At 34.6% G+C, this 21,327-nt stretch overlaps 1 protein-coding gene across 5 annotated transcripts in view; it reads left to right on the forward strand.

The window, feature by feature from the left end:
* Positions 1-21,327, forward strand: part of CNOT2 (CCR4-NOT transcription complex subunit 2) — a 116,644-nt gene that overhangs the window by 50,462 nt on the left and 44,855 nt on the right. For 4 of the 5 annotated variants that reach the window (XM_077913812.1, XM_077913815.1, XM_077913814.1 and 1 more), the window contains one exon: positions 17,663-17,785. In XM_077913812.1, coding sequence (XP_077769938.1) covers positions 17,663-17,785 — 123 coding nt within the window. Of the gene's footprint in view, positions 1-7,508; positions 7,567-17,662; positions 17,786-21,327 lie in introns of all 5 variants that reach the window. The other variant, XM_077913813.1, reaches the window with a different exon arrangement.

Raw genomic sequence — 21,327 nt, forward strand, 5'->3', positions numbered from 1 at the left:
CTATGGTGGCAGCTTAGTTTTTATTTTATTTATTTTATATTATTTTATATTATTTTATATTTTATTTTATTTATTTTATTTATTTTTTTAATCTTTTTTTTTTAAGATTTTATTTATTTATTCATGAGAGACGGAGAGGGAGGCAGAGATACAGGCAGAGGGAGAAGCACGCTCCATCAAAGGAGCTGGATGTGGGACTCAATCCCAGGTCTCCAGGATCACACCCTGGGCTGAAGGCGGCGCTAAACCGCTGAGCTACCCGGGCTGCCCGCGCTTAGTTTTTTAAATCTTTCTGAATTTCCACATCAAAATAGGTAGTAAATATAATTTACTACTATTTACTTATTGTCTAGTATATACTAGATAGTAAAACCAAACCCATGAAAACATTTGTAACAGAACTTGGTTGTGAGATATCACCACGAACCCTCAAATATAAACAGATGAGAACTAACCAAAAGAACCTACATATATCACTTTTAGTGCATAAGAAAGTAGAAAGAAGTATTGAGGTGTCTGGCCTGAGAATAGAGGTATCTCAAAAGTAGTGAACAACCAGCTTGAAAATGATTAAGTGTGATTGTCCAATTTGAAAGTGGGAGAGATTTTGCCTACTATATTATATTAGATCCATGTAGAGGACTTGTGTTCTAAAGTAACTTCAGCAGTCTTGCTCTGTGAACTCTCAAGACTGGCCTACCAGTGCTCCCTTCCAGGACCCTGCTGAGAAGTTTCTGGAATGGAATCACAATGGAACAGGAGAGAGACAACAACATAGATGAGGAAAGAGAACCTCCAATAAAAATGATAGAGGATGGATGCTTGGGTGGCTCAGTGGTTTGAGCATCTGCCTTCAGCTCGGGTTGTGATCCCAGGGTTCTGGGATTCAGTCCCACATTGGGCTCCCCACAGGGAAACTGCTTCTTCCTTTGCCTGTGTCTCTGTTTCTCTCTGTATCTCTCATGAATAAATAAAATAAGGTCTCAGAAAACAAAAACCAGAAAATCTTAGAAAACAAGTCATTGTATTTTTAAACATCACATGAAGATAACAAGAGGGAGCTTTATGAAGTTAGAACAGTTTTTTGAACCAAGCCATATTTTTAAAATTTAGGAAAATTAAATTCACAAAAGGTCTTTCAGGAATATTTTTAGGAGTGTTTTTACTTGTTTTGAGTCCTCTCAACAGTGTTTTATATTGACCTGATGTTTGGTGCCAAAGTTTTAATTTTTTTAAAGAATTTATGGAGGTTTGTGAAATATTTCCCTATTGAAATCAAGTAAATGAAGATATTCTCCTATTATCTTTTTAAAGATTTTTTTGACTTTCATATTTACATTCAATCTATCTGAAATTGATTTTTGTTTATACTGTAAGGAGTCCAATTCCCTTTCCTTGGCATATAGATAATTTGCATCATGTAGTAGTGATATTTTTCTGCCTTCCTCAACTAAGTAACAGGACTACTCTATTTTAAATCGTTATTTTTATATTCATGGACCTGTTTTTTAAATTCCTATTCTGTTACTTTGATGTGTTTGCCTACACCTGCACCAGTACTGAATTTTAATTACCGTACCTTTGTGCTAAATCTTGATGTCTGTCTTTCTTTTCACCTTGGTCTTCCTATAAAACATTGAATTTATAAGCGGGATTTCATTGACTTCATTTTTACTTGGGGAAGAATTGATATGTTTATGATATTCTTCCTCTCCTGAATTCTTATTCAGGTCTTCTGTATTTTCTTTCAGTAAAGTTTTGTTGTATTTTTTTGTTTTTGTTTTTGTTTTGTTGTATTTTTAATACTGAACCCACAAATCTTTGATTAGACTTATGTACACAGTTTTGTTGCTTTTTTGATAAATGGTATTTTTAAAATTATACTTTATAGGTGTTATTGTGTTGAGATACTGTTAACTTTTTTAATTGATTATTGTCTCAATGTTGCTAAACTCTTTATTATAATTTATCTGTAGATTCTTTGGGGATTTTCATATAAATATCTGGAAGTTACAGTTTTGATAGTTTCATAATTTTTACAACTTGAGTTTCTTTTCTGAATTAATACTTCTCATACATTGTTGACTAGAAGTGTTAATAATAGAAATCTTTCTCTTGTCACTTGTCCTAAAATTTAAGTTGTCACCCATAAATATGATATTTGATGCAGTATTTTTTTTTTAAAGGTTTTATTTATTTATTCATAGAGATGCAGAGAGAGAGAGGCAGAGACACAGGCAGAGGGAGAAGCAGGCTCCATGCAGAGAGCCTGATGTGGGACTCGATCCAGGGTCTCCAGATCACGCCCTGGGCTGCAGGCGGCGCTAAACTGCTGCGCCACCGGGGCTGCCCTGATGTAGTATTTTTGATAGATATACTTTATCAGGATAAATAAATTTTTTTTCCCCTCTGGAACATAACACCTTTTTTCATTTTTAAGGTTGTGATCATAACTCTTTTCTCCTTATTTGTCAGTCTTGCTGGAAATTTGTGGTTTTACTAGGAATTTTTAGCTGTTATTTTTACTTTATTAAGTTTTATACTCATTTTATATTTATTCATTAATCTTTATTGTTTTTTTACTTCTAGGATTTATTTTAATGTCTGTTAATCTTAAATTTGTTTTAATTTTTCAAACCTATGAGATTTTTCTAGTTATCTTTCTGTTACTGATTTCTCACATAATTCCACTGTAGCTAGAGTGTGGTTAGAACGATATCACTTACTTGTTTACGAACTTGAACAAAATGCATATTGACCAATTGATGGGTGTATTGCCTGTGTTTCTCTTCACTAGATCCTCTTTGTTAATCTTGTGTCTGTTATCTTCTTTACCCACATATTTACCCATTATTATTCACATATTATCATTATTCATTCCTTTCTTTAGATCTGTGTTTTGTCATATCCTCTTCTATTTGATTATACATTCCTGAATTTAATGTGTGGTAAATCGAGCAATTGGAAGTTAGTACAGATCATTTTAATGTCTTTTGTTTTTGCTGGTTCTCCTTATGGTACTTTGTTTCCTTGTGGTGTGTGTGTGTTAAGTTATTGTTTCATGTTTCTTAGAACTCTGGGAATTTGTTGAAGACTAGGTGGAAGGACATTTTTCCCAAGGGAATTTGATTTGCATTTGTTTGGATGCCAGTCCTGGGAAATTTTACCTTTTCAGGCCTGTATATTTGTTTTTTTGGTTAATATTCTTGAGCTTCCTTGGGGACAAAATTTAGTTACTTAGAAGCTGCTTGAGCCCTTTTTTTTCTTTTATTTTTGTTTTCCATGGAACACTAGTAGCCTTTAGCCTAGGGCTAATTTTTCCAAACTACTGAGACTGTACTCTTCTGAGTACTCTACACAGTGCCATGTGAATTTTATTTTAGTACGCTGACTTGTGGAAACAGCCCCATGTAAGTCCTGGAGTTTCCATTGTCTCTTTCCAGCCTCTGGCAGTTTGCTTTGTGCATATGTTGGTCAGTACTTAGCTGAAGACTCAAGAGGAACCTTGTTCAGATATCTATAACTCTTTTTCTTTGCAGCTGTCTTCTGTCTGGTGCTCTAGACTTTTTACTGTAGCTCCCTTGGCCTACCTAGACTCTGAGCTATACTTCCTCAATTCATGGAGATTTTTAAGTTCCACCAGGACTCCCTCCCCCTGCAGTGCAGCCCAGCAACTCCTCTAGTGTATTAGCAAGGGCAGTTGTAGGGCTTACATCAATTCTTTTCTTCTCTTTAGGGGTTATTGTCTTGAACTGCCTTATGCCCTATGTCTGAAAACCATTTCTTAATGTATTTTGTCCTTTTTTAAAGTTTCAGGTTAGGCAGGAGGGCAGGTTGTTCTTACTACTACATCTTGGTTAGAAGTACAAATCATAAGATTTCATTTTTTAAAAATTATGTTTTGGTTGAGAAGATAGATGAGAAACCATTTCTGATAAAGAGAAAAGGCTTCTGTGTCAATATTCAGTTAAGGCTTGAATATTTTCTATTGTGTAAGACACTATGTTGTGTGTAATACACAAATATATCGTTAGACCTGTTCTCAGCACTTAAGGTCATTTTGGAAAGACACATAAAAGAGTATAGGTCAGTAAATATTTTACAGTTCATACATGTAGTCATCATAACTCATGATTCTCTTTAACCTAAACAGTTGCATGATTTCCCTTGAATTCCCTTCCTCAAGATCTCCTAGAATCTAATAGACCCGTAAAAACAGTAGCCATTTTTCTCAACTGAGGTAATAATTTTACTAGTATTCCTAATGACATCAGTGTTGTTTGTGAAAGGCAAGGAAAAACTGGTTAAGTCCAAGGTTGGAGAAGATTGAAGAAACATAAAACTAAATGTAATGTGGATCCTGGAATAGAAAAAATATATTAGTGGAAAAACTGGTGAAATCTGTATGAAGTTGTTTATAGTTTTGGTACTTGTACTATGGTCTTTTAAGATGTTGCCACTAGGGGGAAGTGGGGCATATGGGAACTTGATACTATTTTTGCAAGTAATCTGTAAGTCTAAAATTATTTACAAATAACAAATTTGTAAAACATGGGGACAGTGTTTGTGGAAAGAGCTTATTACTATGTAGTTAAATTAGTCTTTTTGTTGGGGAGGTACCTCATTTGATTGTGGGTGACATTCATTTCTCTTGAGCAGTTTCAATTTTCCATAGAAGATACATAGTTTCAAAGGCATGACAGAGGTGGTTCTTACATTTTCATTCATAGCATTCTGTAAGCAAGTTAAGGGAAGAAAGAGGAGGATTGATTTTACAGTTACAAATGTAAGTCTTCATCCTTTAGGTTTCAGGTCCATGCTGCACCCTTCACCTGCACTTTGGCTAAGTACCAAGATTTAGAGCCTATGTACTTCGGTTTTTTCTGGAGAACAAACCTTTGATCTTACTGGAGTCACAAGGTGTGGATGTTCTCCATGATAGCTGTGATAGGGAAACATCCTTGATCTGTCTAGAGTCTGTAGATTCTACCCTTCTGTGCTCAATTTGAGGTAAAAGTAATCATCTTATACAGGTTTTGCTATGATTGAGTTTTTATATGGATACATACATATATATGTGCCTTTTTATATGGATACATACATATATATGTGCCTGTGTAACATGTATACACACATATATACACACACATAGTACTTTGAAGAGTATTTAATTATTAGTGCTTAATTTGTAGCAGGCCCACTTTATGAGACTGTTCAGGCAGTGCACTGTTTGGCTAACTCCAAAGAGTGCATATTCCCATGGATTACAGTGCAACCCAGTGGCTCTAAGTAGTATAATTCTTCTAGTGGGATTTTCTGATACAAAGGAGTCATGTCTCATAATATTGAACCATAAATCTGAAATACTCTAAAAACAACTTTTTAAAAAAGGAAATCTAACTTGAGAAACAAATTAAGGAAATGGAAATTTTTTTAATCTCCCAGTTCTTTTCTGGTGCTTCTCATAGTATGGCACTCGAACCACTGAAGGTTTCTGGCAGTCTATTAGGTATTTTGGAAGTGGTTGTCAATTTCAGTGGGAAAAGGCATACAACAGTTTTATTCATATATGTTTCAGAAATGTAAAGAACATTAATTTTCAACATAATTCCATTAGCTTTAAAAATAATTGTGTGTCATAAAATTTTTGCCCTGTGCTGTAAGCAATGCATTGATCAGTTGGTGTCAAATAACACTCATGTAATGGCATGCATGGAGTAAGATGAGGGCACATTCATGCTATGAGCCTACTCTGTAGGGCAGTATTCCAGATCCTAAGAAGACAAGCGAACAAAAAGACAAAAACTTCTGTTCTCACGGGACAAAAATTTCTGACATTTTAGAGCATAGGGAGGCATTAAAGTAATAAAATACAATATAAATTACATGTTGATAATGTGGAGAAAAAAATATTAAAATAAGAAAGGAGATAGAGAGTGCCTAAGGGGTTGGGGGAAAAAGTAGTGTAATTTTCAATAGATAAGGAAGTCCTCACTAAGACGACTCAGTACCTGAAATTGAGTGGGGTAAGAAACCATATAGATCTATATGTAGGGGAAAAGCCTTCCTGGAGAATAGAAATGTAAAGGCCTTGGAGATTGGAGTGGGGGGTGGGGGGGTACTGTGGCAAGAACACGATAAGAGAAGTGGAAATGGTAGGAGATTTAGAAGTAAAGGTAACTTAAATAATACTTTGGAAGCTGTTGTAAATGTGTTTTCACCTCTATTCCCTTTGATTTGTAATGTTCCTTTATTTCTGAGCACCAAATGGATAAAGTAAGAGTTGAAATGTGATATCTAGCACATAGTAGATGCCTACTGAATGTTTATTGCATTAATTTATATGGCGAGGTGTTTAGAAGTATTTTAAAGATCCTGTGTTCCCTTGGTGATGGAATACTTTTCATTTTTAACTACTTCATGTAACAATTTTTCTGATACTCTTCTATATTTAGAATACAATTTCAAAATATTTGCCACTTTCAGTAATATGTTATTGAATAGATGTTATCTTTGAATAATTTAAACATCTATTTTTATTAGCCTTAGTATTCATAATGGAATCTAGCTTTCTCTGAATCAATAATTCACTTAGTATTATAAAACAAAAATTCACATTTTTATAAAAGTAAATAAATCACATTTAAGTTCTATATTTAGATTGATTTCTTTAAAAATCTTTTCATTTTTCTCTTTATCATTTAGTTTGTTTCAAGTTATTTTAATTGAAGGGTCCTTATTTGTTTTTATCAGAGTGGAACACTTTTTTTAAAATTCCTTTTTTTTTAATTAGACTTGTTTTGTGGCCTAATATGTGTGATCTATTCTGGAGAATGTTCCATGTGCACTTGAAAAGAATGTGTATTTTGTTTTAGGATGGAATGTTCTAAATCATTTCCTCCCAAGGAATATACTTACACCAGAAGTTATCCCTGGTTTTCAAAAAGTTCATTGGTCCATTTTTAGGAATTTAAATACATCCATGTAGTCTCTGTCATTCTGCTGGTTGATGGTGTTAATATACATGAGAGTCTAAGATTTAATGTTGAATGCTTAGGAGAACAAGACAAGGTATACAAGGAGTGGATAGGCAAAGTATTTTAACATACTATCTTAGATGATTTCATGATTGCCAGGTAAGCCCTGTCCTTTCATTTTCTGAAAAAAAGTGTTCAAGTTTATAGAAAGCTTTTGCCCGCTGTCCTTTTTTTGATTCATACTTTCAGTCAGTCTGAGAGATGATTCTGGGGTTGGGAATAATGAAGATGTGAACAGGGAGTCATAATGTTGAAACTGGACATTCAGATCTTTATAGCATGATTTCCTTATTTTTCAAAGAGCAGAAGAATCCCATCGTTTATCATGTTCTGGTTGGACTCCTTTCTTATCGTTTGCTGGAGTTTGAACTTCAGAGCTATGGTGTCAACCCTGCTGTAGTATCTCAGGGGAGCTCCTAGTGTGGGGCTGGTGTCATGGCTCACCCTCCAACCTTTCCTTCTTCACTTCAGCCTCCAGCTCTGAGCTTTCCAATCCCCAGAGTAGCAAATGTTGAAAGAAGTTGCACAGGTAAGTATGTGGTGGGAAAGTCTGGGGGAAAAATGGTACTGTCATCAGTATTTTGAGGGTGGGTGTTGGGCCATTTATCAGTGAATCATTTTATTAGTTTAAAAATAAAATGCTTTTGTAAATTATTTTTCTCATAAAATTACCAGAAATTGTTAAATAAAAGAGTCTAGTGTCTTAAGAAATTACTTTTTTGTTAGTTAGATGTGAAACAGAGAAAAACTTAAACTGAATAAACCATTAATGTGATAATACAAAGGAAGGTTATTAGATTTTTTTTTTTTTTTTTTTTTTTTAGAAACTTCATATATTCCACAGTGTATGGCAGGACCAGAAAATTTGTTTTCAGAAAGGAAGTTAAGAAAAAAGTGGGGAGGTAGAAATTCATAGACTTAAAATTTTGCTACGTGTAAGTTGGTCTCAGAATGAGGCAAGTTTTAGTTCCCTTCCACTAGCTTTTTATACATGCTGTTTCTTTCTTGAGATTTTAGGCAAGTAGCTGCATTTTTATTATCTGCAGGAATAGAAACTTCAAATATCTTTTTCTCTGAAGTCTAGACCAGAAAAGTGGAACATTTCTACCATCGTAGGGTTTGAGATTAACAAAAATGAGTGTAGGAGCAATGAATGTCTGCTACAAAAGTTCAAAGATTTCTTGAATGAATAAGGTCACCTGTGTGTGTGTGTGTGTGTGTGTGTGTGTGTGTGTGAGAAATTCTAACACTCCAGGCATTTTCTCTTTGTATTGTACTGAAAATCATGATCTAACATCACATATTTTTTCCCTTAATGTATACTTATTGGAAATAATTTCGTAGCAATGTAACCCTAGGTCTGCACTACTTTGCTTACTACTAATACTATTCTTTTAGGCTCTTGCTTTTCAGAAAGCCTTCAAATATTGTTTCTTTCATTCTCCCAGATTGATCCTGTATAATTCTTAATTAAGCGATTTCTACATTGTTTTGCACGTAACAAGACATTCAAAATTATATCCAGGAAAAGTAGACTTAATATGGCCTATGATTGCTAAACTTTCTTCAGAGAAAGTATGTCATGCTTAAAGGGACTGAGATGCTGACTGGCACTTTAGGTCCTCAAAATCTGGAATCCTCAGCAATTTATCCTCCTTTTCTCCCCTTAAATTCTAGAGTTGTGTGTTTTGTTTTGTTGTTTTTGTTTTAAATTTACTAGGAGCCTTGTAGAAATGCATAGTATCTTGGCAAAGCAGATCATACATCCAGTTTCTTTTGGATTTCCCTTCCTCCCTTCTTTATTAGACTGATCCTCTCTCTTAAGGTTTTTAAGATTGGTTTAAGATAGTTCTTCTCATTAAGAAGTTTCCCTTATGCTTACAGGATTTGTTTTGTATCTTAAATGTAAAGGTTTTCTACTGTTGTATGTCCTTTCACTTGTCAAACTGATAGGGGCATTTATAGACTTTCAATAACACACTTTAGAGAATTTGTAAATTTTAGAGGTGTATTTTAAGACATGGTGTACATGGTTTTGGGGAATATGATCTGAGTAAAGCAGCTTCAGACACGAGAATTTAGTAGATGGTTTTTGGATTAGGAAGAGTAATGTGTTCTTTTCTCACTCTTTGCTTGCCCTCTGTTTTTTTCTTGGATATATGCCACCTAGGTTTTGTTTTGTTTTTTGTTTTGTTTTGTTTTGTTTTGTTTTGATAAGACCTTTTACAAAATATCCCTGTAACCCCAGGAAAGGACTCTGTGCCAGAATATTTACCTGCTGTCCAAAATGATGACTGTGGATATGTTCACATAGCCCCCTAGTTTTTTGCTGAATCATGTTTCTATAGCTAGAGTCCTATGTTTCCTGTGCATCTACCTGTAAACTGTCTTTTCAGTATTCATTAAGGTTTTTACTGTTCATTTATTGAGCATTCTACATTTGCTGAAACTCAAGTGAATTGTTTTTATGTATTTCTATGCTGTTGGCTCAAGTTGATGAGTTTAGAAATTCTACCTTTAAAATTTACTTAAACTTTCACTTTTTCTTAGATCTATCCTAAGCAGATTCATAAATTATTCATTATTCTAGAACGAGTAGGACTTCATGAGTGGTATGTTTCTTACATGAGTAGAGAAAGATCTTTTCTTTTTTTTTTTTTTTAAAGATACTCAGATGTTGAGTTCTTTGTTTTTTGAGAAGCTAGATTTTAATTTTTTTCCAGTGTATGTATCCTTTTGTCCTTGACTTAAGCCCATTTCTTTTTTTAGTGTTTTTCAGGAATGAAATAAAATAAGGATTATTTTTAATAGTTGTGAAACAGAATTGGTAGCTCAGAATCCTGTTACTGAAAAATACTCCTAAAACAAGAATTCCCTGGGTTCTCACTATTTTCTAGGTTGTCATGTATAATATTTGATTTAGGAATGTTCTAGTTTCACAAAATTTGGGCAGTATCTCAGTGAGGTTTGGTCTGTCACTCTTCTCTGTAATAGATAATAAAAATACCAGATTATCTTCAGATATTATGGCTTTTCATGATTGGTTTCAAATGTTGATTCACTACATCTTGATAAAGTTGGTAAATATTAATGGTAATTGACTGGTTTTTTTTTTTTTTTTTACCAGTTTCTGCTTATGTTGTAGACAACAGATAATTTTGTGTGTATATGTTTGTGAAGAAATACCAGATTATCTTCAGATATTATGGCTTTTCATGATTGGTTTCAAATATTGATTCACTACATCTTGATAAAGCTGGTAAATATTAATGGTAATTGACTGATTTTTTTTTTTTACCAGTTTCTGCTTACCTTGTAGACAACAGATAATTTTGTGTGTATATGTTTGTGAAGTGTTTACTGATAGTGAATGGGAAATTGGGAGGGAAACAAAAGGAAGAAGTCAAATTCTGTATTCAGCAGAGTGGATTAATAAAAACTCCCTTAGGGAAACTGTAAGAAAGGAACAGTCTCTTCCTCTCTCCTCCAAGGCATTGAATGACTTATATTTGGCAAATTTTTCCTTTATATTACAAAGTTCAAGCAAATTCTGTTGCTAGAAATGAAAAAAAAATTAATGGCTATTGAAAAGTCTTCATACTTTAATGTGAAATAGTTGATTTTATAATGAGACACATATATCAGCATGTTAACAGTAAAATTTCTGACTACATTAGAGAACCCACAGGAAGTTGCCATTAGGGATTTGTTCTTATTTGAAGTGATTTAATAGATGTATGCTACACATTCAGTGCTGCAGTGTCTATTTCAGTAGTTTATAATGAAATTTAGAGATTTTATAATCCTGATTCCCTGAAGGATTGTATTATTTTTCACTGTATTTAGAAAGTGCTTAAAATATTAGTTCATTTGGAATATGGACACTTTTACTTTTTAATTACTTTTTAATTGGTGTAATCATGTTCTTGTAAGCATAATTTTATTCTAAAATTAATGGAACTTTCTCTAAAATGGGTAGTTTGGTAGTGAGTGGCTTTTATTTTACATACCTCTTCTAGTCAGTTTATTCTCATTTTTCAGCTAAAGAGATCTTTTTGACATGCACAGATATTTGATTCTAACATCCTCTGCTACTATGTTCACTGCAAAATGAGCACCCTGCTCTTTTTGCCCCTAACTCCTATTCCCATCATGAAGCTTATAATTTGGGGGAATACACACTTTAAAGTATTAGTTATATGTATGAGAGTCATTGTATTATAGTGGTTAAAAAGGGGAACTCCAGCAGATTGCCTGGATTCATATCCCATTTCTGTCACTTATCAGATATGGAACCTTGGGCACATCAGATGTATGACCTTGGGCATGTTATCCAGCTTCTCCATTTCTCATCTAAAAATGAGGACTACACAAGTAAATACTTGAGGATTGCATAAGGCAGTACATTTTAAAGCATTTAGAGTATATTGCCTGGCACATAGTAAGTGATCAATAAAAGTTCTTTTTTATTATTGTATGATTGTAGTTATGGTAAAGTATTTTCAATGACTGTAAATCAGGAGCCCTAACTTAGTGTGAAAGTTTCAAATGGAAGAAAGAACATTCTAAATAGAGGTATAAGCGTATACAAAGGCCCTGAGGTGGAAAAAATCTTGTGTAGTGTGGCAAATTTAGTTGTGGAAGGGTACCTGTGGAGAGAGTTAAGGTCAGAGAGTTTACAGAGGACCTTATAAGCCTTATTATTGTTTTAGGAATCTGTTGAGGCATTTTGATCAATAGAGCTACAACAATTAAATTTTCATTTCATTCATTTATTCATTGATTCATTCATGAGAGACACAGAGGCCGAGGCTTAGGCAGAGGGAGAAGCAGGCTCCCTGCAGGGAGCCTGATGTGGGATTCGATCCTGGACCCTGGGATCACACCTTGTGTCAAAAGCAGACGCTCAACCACTGAGCCACACAGGTGTCCCTAAATTTTCATTTTAAAAATTCAGTTTGGTTAATGTGGGAGAGTAGATTTGAGGGGGATAAGAATGGGCTAATAAAGATCTGTTTGGAGAATATTGGAGATGCTTATGCTAGGAAAGATAAGGATAATTTCAGTGAATATTTAAAGTTAGTCTAGTCAGCTTGAGTTTTAATTGTTGAAGATCATAAAAGTTAAAGATGGCATTTTGTCAGAGATTAACATGAATAGGAACAACTGTGAATAACAAATTAAGCTGAGGCATAAGTTTTGTTTGGGGTCTTGAGAGAATTACTGCTACAAAATTATGTTAAGGTCAGGATCTCAGGATTCTTGGTCTGTATCCTCTGGGTAGGAGAAATTAACAAGAGATGAGAACATGAAAGTGAGTCAGTGTAGTGGTTATTAGTATAGCGCCGTAATAAACTGTTAGTCAAGGGAAATCTGGCTTAGTTCATCACCTCGATTTTTGTACCTGGTTTTCCTGCCTATACTCTTGCCCTCTTAACCTGGCATTGAAGACCAAGCCTACTTTTCCTTACCACCTATCACCATCCTTCCAAACATCTTTTGTGTTAGCTATATTGAAAGTCTTGTTTCTTGGGCTTTCTCTCACTTCTGAGCACTTGTACATGCTGTCTCTTACGGGAAAAGTTTGCTTCAACCTCCCACCCCCCACACTTCAGCTTTTAAAATTTCTTAAGTCTTTGTCAAACATAAGTTCTTTGATAATAAAATCGTATAGTCGGTTTCCCTCAGACACAAATATTCCCTTATTTGTGCTCTCAGTACCTGTGTAGATTTTCATATTGTAATTGTTTATTCACAGGTATGTTTCCCAGCTAGACTATTAACTTGTTCAGTACTTGAAGCTGAGGACTCCAGTGGTTGAGCGACTGCCTTCCACTCAGGGTGTGATCCTGGGGTCTTGGGATCAAATCCCACATTGGGCTCCCCAGAGGGAGCCTGCTTCTCCCTTTGTCTATGTCTCTGCATCTTTCTGAGTCTCTCATGAATAAATAAGTAAAATCTTTAAAATAATTTTTAAAAAAGACTCGGAGCTGTTACTTCTGTATTCATTACCACAGCTGTTTTTTTTTTAAGATTTTATTTGAGAGAAAGAGCATAAGCTAGTGCAGGTCGAGGGGTTAGAGGGATTCCACCCTGGGACCACGACCTGAGCTGAAGGCAGACACTTAACTGACTGAACCAGCCAGGTGTGCCTCACTGTACCACAGTCTTTGGCATAGTTCATATAGTATCCCTTCAGCATGTTCGTTGAAATGTGAAAGCAGACTAGTCAGGAGGCTAAACCAAACTAATCTAGAGCTTAAACTAAGATGATGATAGGAAGAATGGCAAAAAAAGATGTGAAAGCCACTTTGAAGAAAGAACAGAACTTTGGATGTACAGAACAAAACAAGAGAAAATAACTTGGGAAATCAGTTTTAAATACTGATTTAGTTTATTGTACTTCTTAGGTAGAGATGTCTAGGGTACCTTAAAATTTGCTGCTAGAACCTTGAGTTAATCCTGGAGATAGATTTTGAAATCAGCCTACATTTGTTTGCTATCAGGAAAAGGACCACTCTGCCATGGATGTGTTTCTGTCCCTGGGAATAGGATTCCATGCCCGGGCCAACATTTGCCAGCATTATAGACAATAAATGATTTCAGAGTAAGTTCCTCTCCAGAGGCCTTGCTGAAGGAAATATGTGTAAGATTAAATCTCATCCTGCCTTGGGTATGATCTGAGTCTGTTTTTCACCCTTTCCTATGTGGTTTTTTCAGATGTATATTTTCAAGTTTTTCATTTATAAGATGTCCTAGTTTTGTTTCCCTGAACTTTTTAAAAAGCTCCAGGCCTTGCTTTTTATTTCTTCTGTTCTTTAATTGTCATCCATTCCACATTTGGCCACTTTACTTTTTGAAGTTACTGGTTTAGATTATCTTAAGTATGCGGTTTTACAAATACTTTTTTTTTTTTTTTTTGTGATTCTGATTTACTGTATTTGAGTTTGTAATACTGTATTTTTTTATTTATGTTTGAAATACTGTATTTAAATGTTGAGGGTGTCATACCTTAGGAATTCATAGCTAAATTAAATTATGAAGAAGTATACTGGGAAAATCCGGCCAGCTTGGTGCTTCCACTCTGCCTGTCACTTTATTCCCCTCTCTGTACTACTTCATTTTGAGACCTACTCTTTTGCAAGGAGGGTGAGTGGTGGGAGGAGGTTCGGGGCGGGGGTGCTTAGGATGGTAAGATTAGTGTGAGCTAACCTATATATTTATCTTTCTGATTAGAGTTTGTGGAATCAAAGGAAAGATAAAATGTCTTTATTAAATCTTTTAGATCTGTGTTCAAAAAAGGCTTAAGAAACTGCTTTTGGTACATACGTATGTCATATCAAATTCTTTCTTGGTAAAATCTCACTTTTTGCTTCTCCTTTGTTATAGCATCTGATATGAAAGTCCAGAGAGAAGGTAGTCGGTTAACAAAGTAGATGTAAGCCCTTGATATGTTTGCTTGAAAAAATGCTGGCAAATTGGTATATACTAAAGATTCTCACAAATGGTTTATATGATGTAAAATGTAGTATGATTTTATTTTTTAAATTTCCATTTACCAAATTGACTTTAATATATATGGCTAAAATTACCAGTAATTTCAATATATTCTTGTCATATCCTCTTTGAAATGGATAAAAATTGATTTCTAGATTCCTTTGGTTACTACTTACTCTCTTCCAGGAAATAATGTAAATACCTTAGCCTTTAGTATCATCCATCCATCCATCCATTAGTGTCTGGTCTCTCTCAGAATATATCCTTTTTCTAACTATGTGTCTCCATTTCTACCACTACCTCGGTGGTCTAATTTACTATTATTTCTCACCGCCTGCTTCCCTTCTTCTTTTCTGTCCATTCCTTACAGAATAACTGCAGTTGTTAAAAAATACATATGCCAAATTGTTACTCAGACTATCCCCAAGCCCTTTAGACTTCTGTCTCACATGGAATAAAATTCAAAGTCCCTCAGGGCCTGCAAGGCACAGCAAGATTTGGGACCACCAGTAACTGACTTCTAAGTTCCTACTGCTTGAGTCACACCACTGAGGATCTTGCTGTTCTCTGTGTCTGTTGAATAATCTTCCTATAGGTCTTTGTGTAGTTGGTTCCCTTACTTCTTTGCTTGGTTGTTAAATTCCTAGTTTCATCTTTCATGGCTATTCTAAAATACTTTTACTACCCCAGTGCCTCATTCTGTGTGGAATAAAGCACAGACTCTTAAAAATTAAGTAAACTAGCTTTTATGAAAAACTTACTGTGTAGTTCTGTTCTTTCCTTTTCTCTCTCTCTCTCTGCCCAGGATCAGATAATTCTTTATTTCATTTTGGTACTTATTCCTGGACTGGTGTTGCGTTTGGAGAGCAAGCAAAGTATTAACACTCTTACCTTTCTTTTTTTGCTGAAGTCATGTAAGAATAATTCATATTTGAACTGATTATGTAATTTCTGTGTTGAAATACACAAAACAAAAATGAAATTCTGCTTTTTGGTATTTTCTCTTTCTCTTGCCTCCCTTCTTCTCTCTCTTACACACACACAGTGAGTGTGGGAAAATTATACTAATGAACGAGGAACATTTCTGCTCTCCTTTGAGGGATTTCATATGGTTTACTTTCAAACAGTAAAGCCTTTTACACAATATTAACATGAAGTTTTTTATTCTATACAGTTAATTTCAATTTTGGAATTCTAGGAGTCTATAATGGTTTTGATGATAAATGTCATACAAAAATTGTTAAGGAGAGTTTACTTTGTATCCTTTGAGTTGATTTATATGTGTATAATTTGATGAGAGGTAACCCTGGTAGTCTCCTGATATTTTACTGAATTTTCTAGGTATCATGCCATTTCCACATGTTTATCCTTTCTAAGAATTAGAACTTAATAGTAATGATCCTTTAAAGAGAATTAAATATATCCTTAACTTTCGCAAAATAAACTTTTAAAATCTCATCTGTAAAGATTCTTAATTGCAGACTAAAGTGCTTTTTCCACTGTTACTTTTCTGTAATAAAACTCCTTAAAAAACACTTCTTTTTCCTGTTAAAGACTACTTAGGGGGTTGATGGATAGGCATGTGGGATTCTACTCCCTGAAATTACATTCAGAATTACAGAAGAGCTTCTATGAGATTTACCAGGGAGTCTACTACTAAAGAAGTTTAAGTATATTCTAACAAAATAATAAACCCTTTAAAAATAACTTTCTGTATTTCACACCTAAGGAAATTAATAACCCCAAAACAGTCACTAAATTGTCATCAGACTGTTGCTCATATTTAACTAAATACCTTTTTCTCAGACCTCAAAAGGAAGCATGGCTAAATATTTGAGTTTCTTAAAAACTTAACAGGGGATCATAAGATATAAAGCAATTATTAAATAGTTTGGTGCTTTCAACAAACTTGTATGTCAAATATGGTCATTAAAGACTGCAACTTTATCGGTTCACACAGTCTACCCATAAATAGTAGTAACTACACGTTTGATTTTGAAATGTGAAGTAAAAGAAGTTGTTCATTTCTTATTTATAATTGAAGAAAATACCCTTATTCACTATGAGTGTACAAGACAGATGTCAAATATGATGTGAGTTTTTCCCCACAATTTTTGTGAAAAGATGTAGTCACTATGTAGTCAAGTCTTTACAAATGTCTTCCATCGTGACATTTCAGTTTACTTCAGACTACAAAGTACCATTGTTGGAAGACACATTGACCAGAAATAACCTAGTCAGTTGATAGTTTTGGAAACCTTATAAAGAGGTCATCCTAAGGAGAAAAAATTAGCACAGGGTGCCTGCCTGGCTCAGTAGAGCATGCGACTCTTGATTTTGGGGTCATGAGTTCGAGCCTCACATTGGGTGGAGAAATTACCTAAAAAAATAAAGAAATGTGACCATTTTCTAACACTGCCTTTTAAAAAAAGATAATTAGCATAGATTTAGTCATTATTTGTATTGGTGTTAGTTCAAAATTACTAATATTGGATGTGGTAAAGACTTAAAAAACAAAAGAGTAATAAGCAGGTTATGTAACAGAAACTGTAAAGTTAAACCAGGATGGTAAATGAAACGTCACTGTTATGTGAAGTGGGTACTTGTGGCTAGAGATAAAGTTTCTGGTTTGCCATTATTCGCTGACTCAAGTGCTATACATCTCAATAAACTTAGATTGTGAGTGAAGATGATATGCTCTGGAAAACAGATCATTTACAAACTAGACATAGTGATGACAAAATACTAATACTGAAGATATGTGTTAAGATTTTGGATAATTAAACCTGAAGTTAATTTTTTAAAGATCTTTGTATGGGAAAATTATATTTGAGGTTGCAGATTTCAAGAATAAATGATATTTCTTTTAAAGTAAGTGGAATTATTATATTAAATAGGCTTTATTAAGTTTCTCCTCTTGCTTTTTAGAGCCTGGAAACAAAAATATAATACTATATTCTTATAGTTAGATTTATGACTTTTTCACATGCCCCATTATCCCTCCCTTAGTTGATCTGTTTCTTTATCTTAGCATTGCTTCTTTTATCTTCTGTTTTCCACATAGGAGTTTGTTAAAACTTGGGATCTTCCAAAATATAACTCTTGATAAAAGCAATCTTTTTGTTTAGGTGACAAACAGCATGTTTGGTGCTTCAAGAAAGAAGTTTGTAGAGGGGGTCGACAGTGACTACCATGACGAAAACATGTACTACAGCCAGTCTTCTATGTTTCCACATCGGTCAGAAAAAGATGTAAGTTAATCAGTTATATTGTGTTTACTCAGCAGTGTATGTCTGTTTCTTTCTGGCTCCTGAAAAGCAGTATGTGAAATGCAGAGTACCATCTTTGTTTGAGGGACTGTGTTTTAGGCGCAGTGCTAGGTCCTAGGGATACAGAAATGATGCCCTTACATATTAGTGGGAGATAAAATGTCCTATAACTCTGAAGTTGGGATGTGGTTAATACTGTTGTAAGAACAACTCAAAGACAAGAGGTAAACATCGTATCACTTCTCGATCATCAGTTGTTTTTTTTTTAACTTGTGAAGTAACTTGGTATTTTTATTTATTTATTTTTTATTTTTTTATTATTTTTTTTAGTAACTTGGTATTTTTATATTAAAATATGCCTATAGAGTAGAAAGCAGATTTGCAAGATTTAAAGATAAAATAGGAAGATTCAGTGCAATTTTACCTTTGTTGTGTAATCTTTAGGCTGTAATCCTAAACTTTAGTTAGTAAGAGCATCTCCTCTGTTCAACTATAGGGTTGCTACTACAGAAAAATTTTTGAAGAACTATGGTCAAAACATGGAAGGTGATATAGAGGTGTGGATTAATTAAGTGCTTTGGAAGGCGACTAGTTCAGTAATCCCATTTGGATTGAAAGGATTTAACATAGCTAAGTCATAATTAGTAAATTGATAAAATATTTTAAAATAAATTAATGGTTATTTCCAAATTCTAATATGCCTCTTTAAATTATACACTATATATTGTAGTAGTCAAACCAGTTGCATTTTTGTACTTTGTACCCACCCACTTTTTTTTTTCCTTTCAACCCTTTATGCTGCTCCAAATTTCCCTCTTTATAACAATCTATTCTAGTTATTAACCTGATGAGATTCTTACTGATATTTAAAGCATTTATAAAATTGTAAGATATGTAACAAATGCTCTCATTTTTCTTTAAAGTTGATCATTAGTAAATCACTTCCTATGTCTTAGAATTTCACAAATTGGTTTAATCTGGTGATCCCCCCCCCATTGTGGTATTACTCCCCTTTAATTGAAAAATTGTTATTTTGGCAACAATGTATCAGTTGTGTTCTTAGGAGTTTTCCAAATATGTGGTGACTAATGTCCTCTAATTAATTTCTGTTACCTTATTGCCCATCTATATGCTCTTGGATATAGATTATAATTGAATTTGTTTTTACTTAAGTTTCTATGTTTGTGTATTGATCTTGTAGTTAAAGAATTTGGGATATAGTTTTTGCAAAAACTATAAAACTTATCTATGTGTATGTTACTGTGATTCTATAGTGCAAGTTAAGTTTTGTGGAAAAAATAGTAATGGAATATTACTTATTGATGAAAAGCACTCATTCTGATTAGGAAGATAAGCCTTCACACTGAAATCTGGAATAAAGTATGTATAGAGAATGACAAAGATGTCTGTCTTCTAGAGAGTAGAAATACTGTATATCAGAGGTTCTTAGTCAAAATGATTAAATACACTTACATATGTTGGTTACCATTCCTGTTTAGCTTTGTCACAAAAATAACAGTGATTTGCTTTACAACCCCCCCCCCCCTTTTTTAAGGTTTATTTTTATTTATTTATGATAGAGAGAGAGAGAGAGGGGCAGAGACACAGGCAGAGGGAGAAGCAGGCTCCATGCAGGGAGCCCGACGCGGGACTTGATCTTGGGTCTCCAAGATCACTCCTAAGGCCAAAGGCAGGCGCTAAACTGCTGAGCCACCCGGGCTGCCCGACATATTTTTTACTAGAAAGTAAAAATATACCCGTTTTTACTCTCATCAGTTGTTACCTTTAAGTCTTTGCAGTATACAAAAGAAACTTACTGTTTTAAAATACACTAAAACAGGGGTTCCTGGGTGGTCAGTGAGTTAAGTGCCCGACTCTTGATTCTGGCTCAGATCATGATCTGGGGGTCATGAGATCTAGCCCTGCTTGGGGCTCTGTGCTGGACCTGGAACCTGCTTGAGATTCTTTTTCCTTGTACCCCACCCCCCCTTAAAAATACTTTAAGACATTGTTAAATTTACACACATGCAGTCATGTAGTTACATATCTTTTCCATACAGTTGCTGGTCATTTGTTTTTCTTCTTTTGTGGATTACCTATTTTTGTGCCTCTCTTTCTTTCTTTCTTTCTTCTTTCTTTCTTTCTTTCTTTCTTTCTTTCTTTCTTTCTTTTCTTTTCTTTTCTTTTCTTTTCTTTTCTTTTCTTTTCTTTCTTTCTTTCTTTTCTTTCTTTCTCTTTTTCTTTTTCTTTTTCTTTCTTTTTAATAATTTTTAATGTTTATTTATTTTTTTTGATATTTTTTTATTGGTGTTCAATTTACCAACATACAGAATAACCCCCAGTGCCTGTCACCCAATCACTCCCACCCCCCGCCCTCCTCCCCTTCTACCACCCCTAGTTCGTTTCCCAGAGTTAGCAGTCTTTTCGTTCTGTCTCCCTTTCTGTATTTCCCACACATTTCTTCTCCCTTCCCTTCTATTCCCTTTCACTATTATTTATATTCCCCACATGAATGAGAACATATAATGTTTGTCCTTCTCCGACTGACTTACTTCACTCAGCATAATACCCTCCAGTTCCATCCACGTTGAAGCAAATGGTGGGTATTTCTCATTTCTAATAGCTGAGTAATATTCCATTGTATACATAAACCACATCTTCTTTATCCATTCATCTTTCGTTGGACACCGAGGCTCCTTCCACAGTTTGGCTATTGTGGCCATTGCTGCTATAAACATCGGGGTGCAGGTGTCCCGGCGTTTCATTGCATCTGTATCTTTGGGGTAAATCCCCAACAGTGCAATTGCTGGGTCATAGGGCAGGTCTATTTTTAACTCTTTGAGGAACCTCCACACAGTTTTCCAGAGTGGCTGCACCAGTTCCCATTCCCACCAACAGTGTAAGAGGGTTCCCTTTGCTCCGCATCCTCTCCAACATTTGTTGTTTTCTGCCTTGTTAATTTGCCCCATTCTCACTGGTGTGAGGTGGTATCTCATTGTGGTTTTGATTTGTATTTCCCTGATGGCAAGTGATGCAGAGCATTTTCTCATGTGCATGTTGGCCATGTCTATGTCTTCCTCTGTGAGATTTCTGTTCATGTCTTTTGCCCATTTCATGATTGGATTGTTTGTTTCTTTGGTGTTGAGTTTAAGAAGTTCTTTATAGATCTTGGAAACTAGCCCTTTATCTGATATGTCATTTGCAAATATCTTCTCCCATTCTGTAGGTTGCCTTTTAGTTTTGTTGACTGTATCCTTTGCTGTGCAAAAGCTTCTTATCTTGATGAAGTCCCAATAGTTCATTTTTGCTTTTGTTTCTTTTGCCTTCGTGGATGTATCTTGCAAGAAGTTACTGTGGCCAAGTTCAAAAAGGGTGTTCTGTGTTCTCCTCTAGGATTTTGATGGAATCTTGTCTCACATTTAGATCTTTCATCCATTTTGAGTTTATTTTTGTGTATGGTGAAAGAGAGTGGTCTAGTTTCATTCTTCTGCATGTGGATGTCCAATTTTCCCAGCACCATTTAC

Source organism: Canis aureus, chromosome 11, assembly GCF_053574225.1.
Source record: "Canis aureus isolate CA01 chromosome 11, VMU_Caureus_v.1.0, whole genome shotgun sequence".
In the NCBI taxonomy this organism is placed as follows: domain Eukaryota; kingdom Metazoa; phylum Chordata; class Mammalia; order Carnivora; family Canidae; genus Canis; species Canis aureus.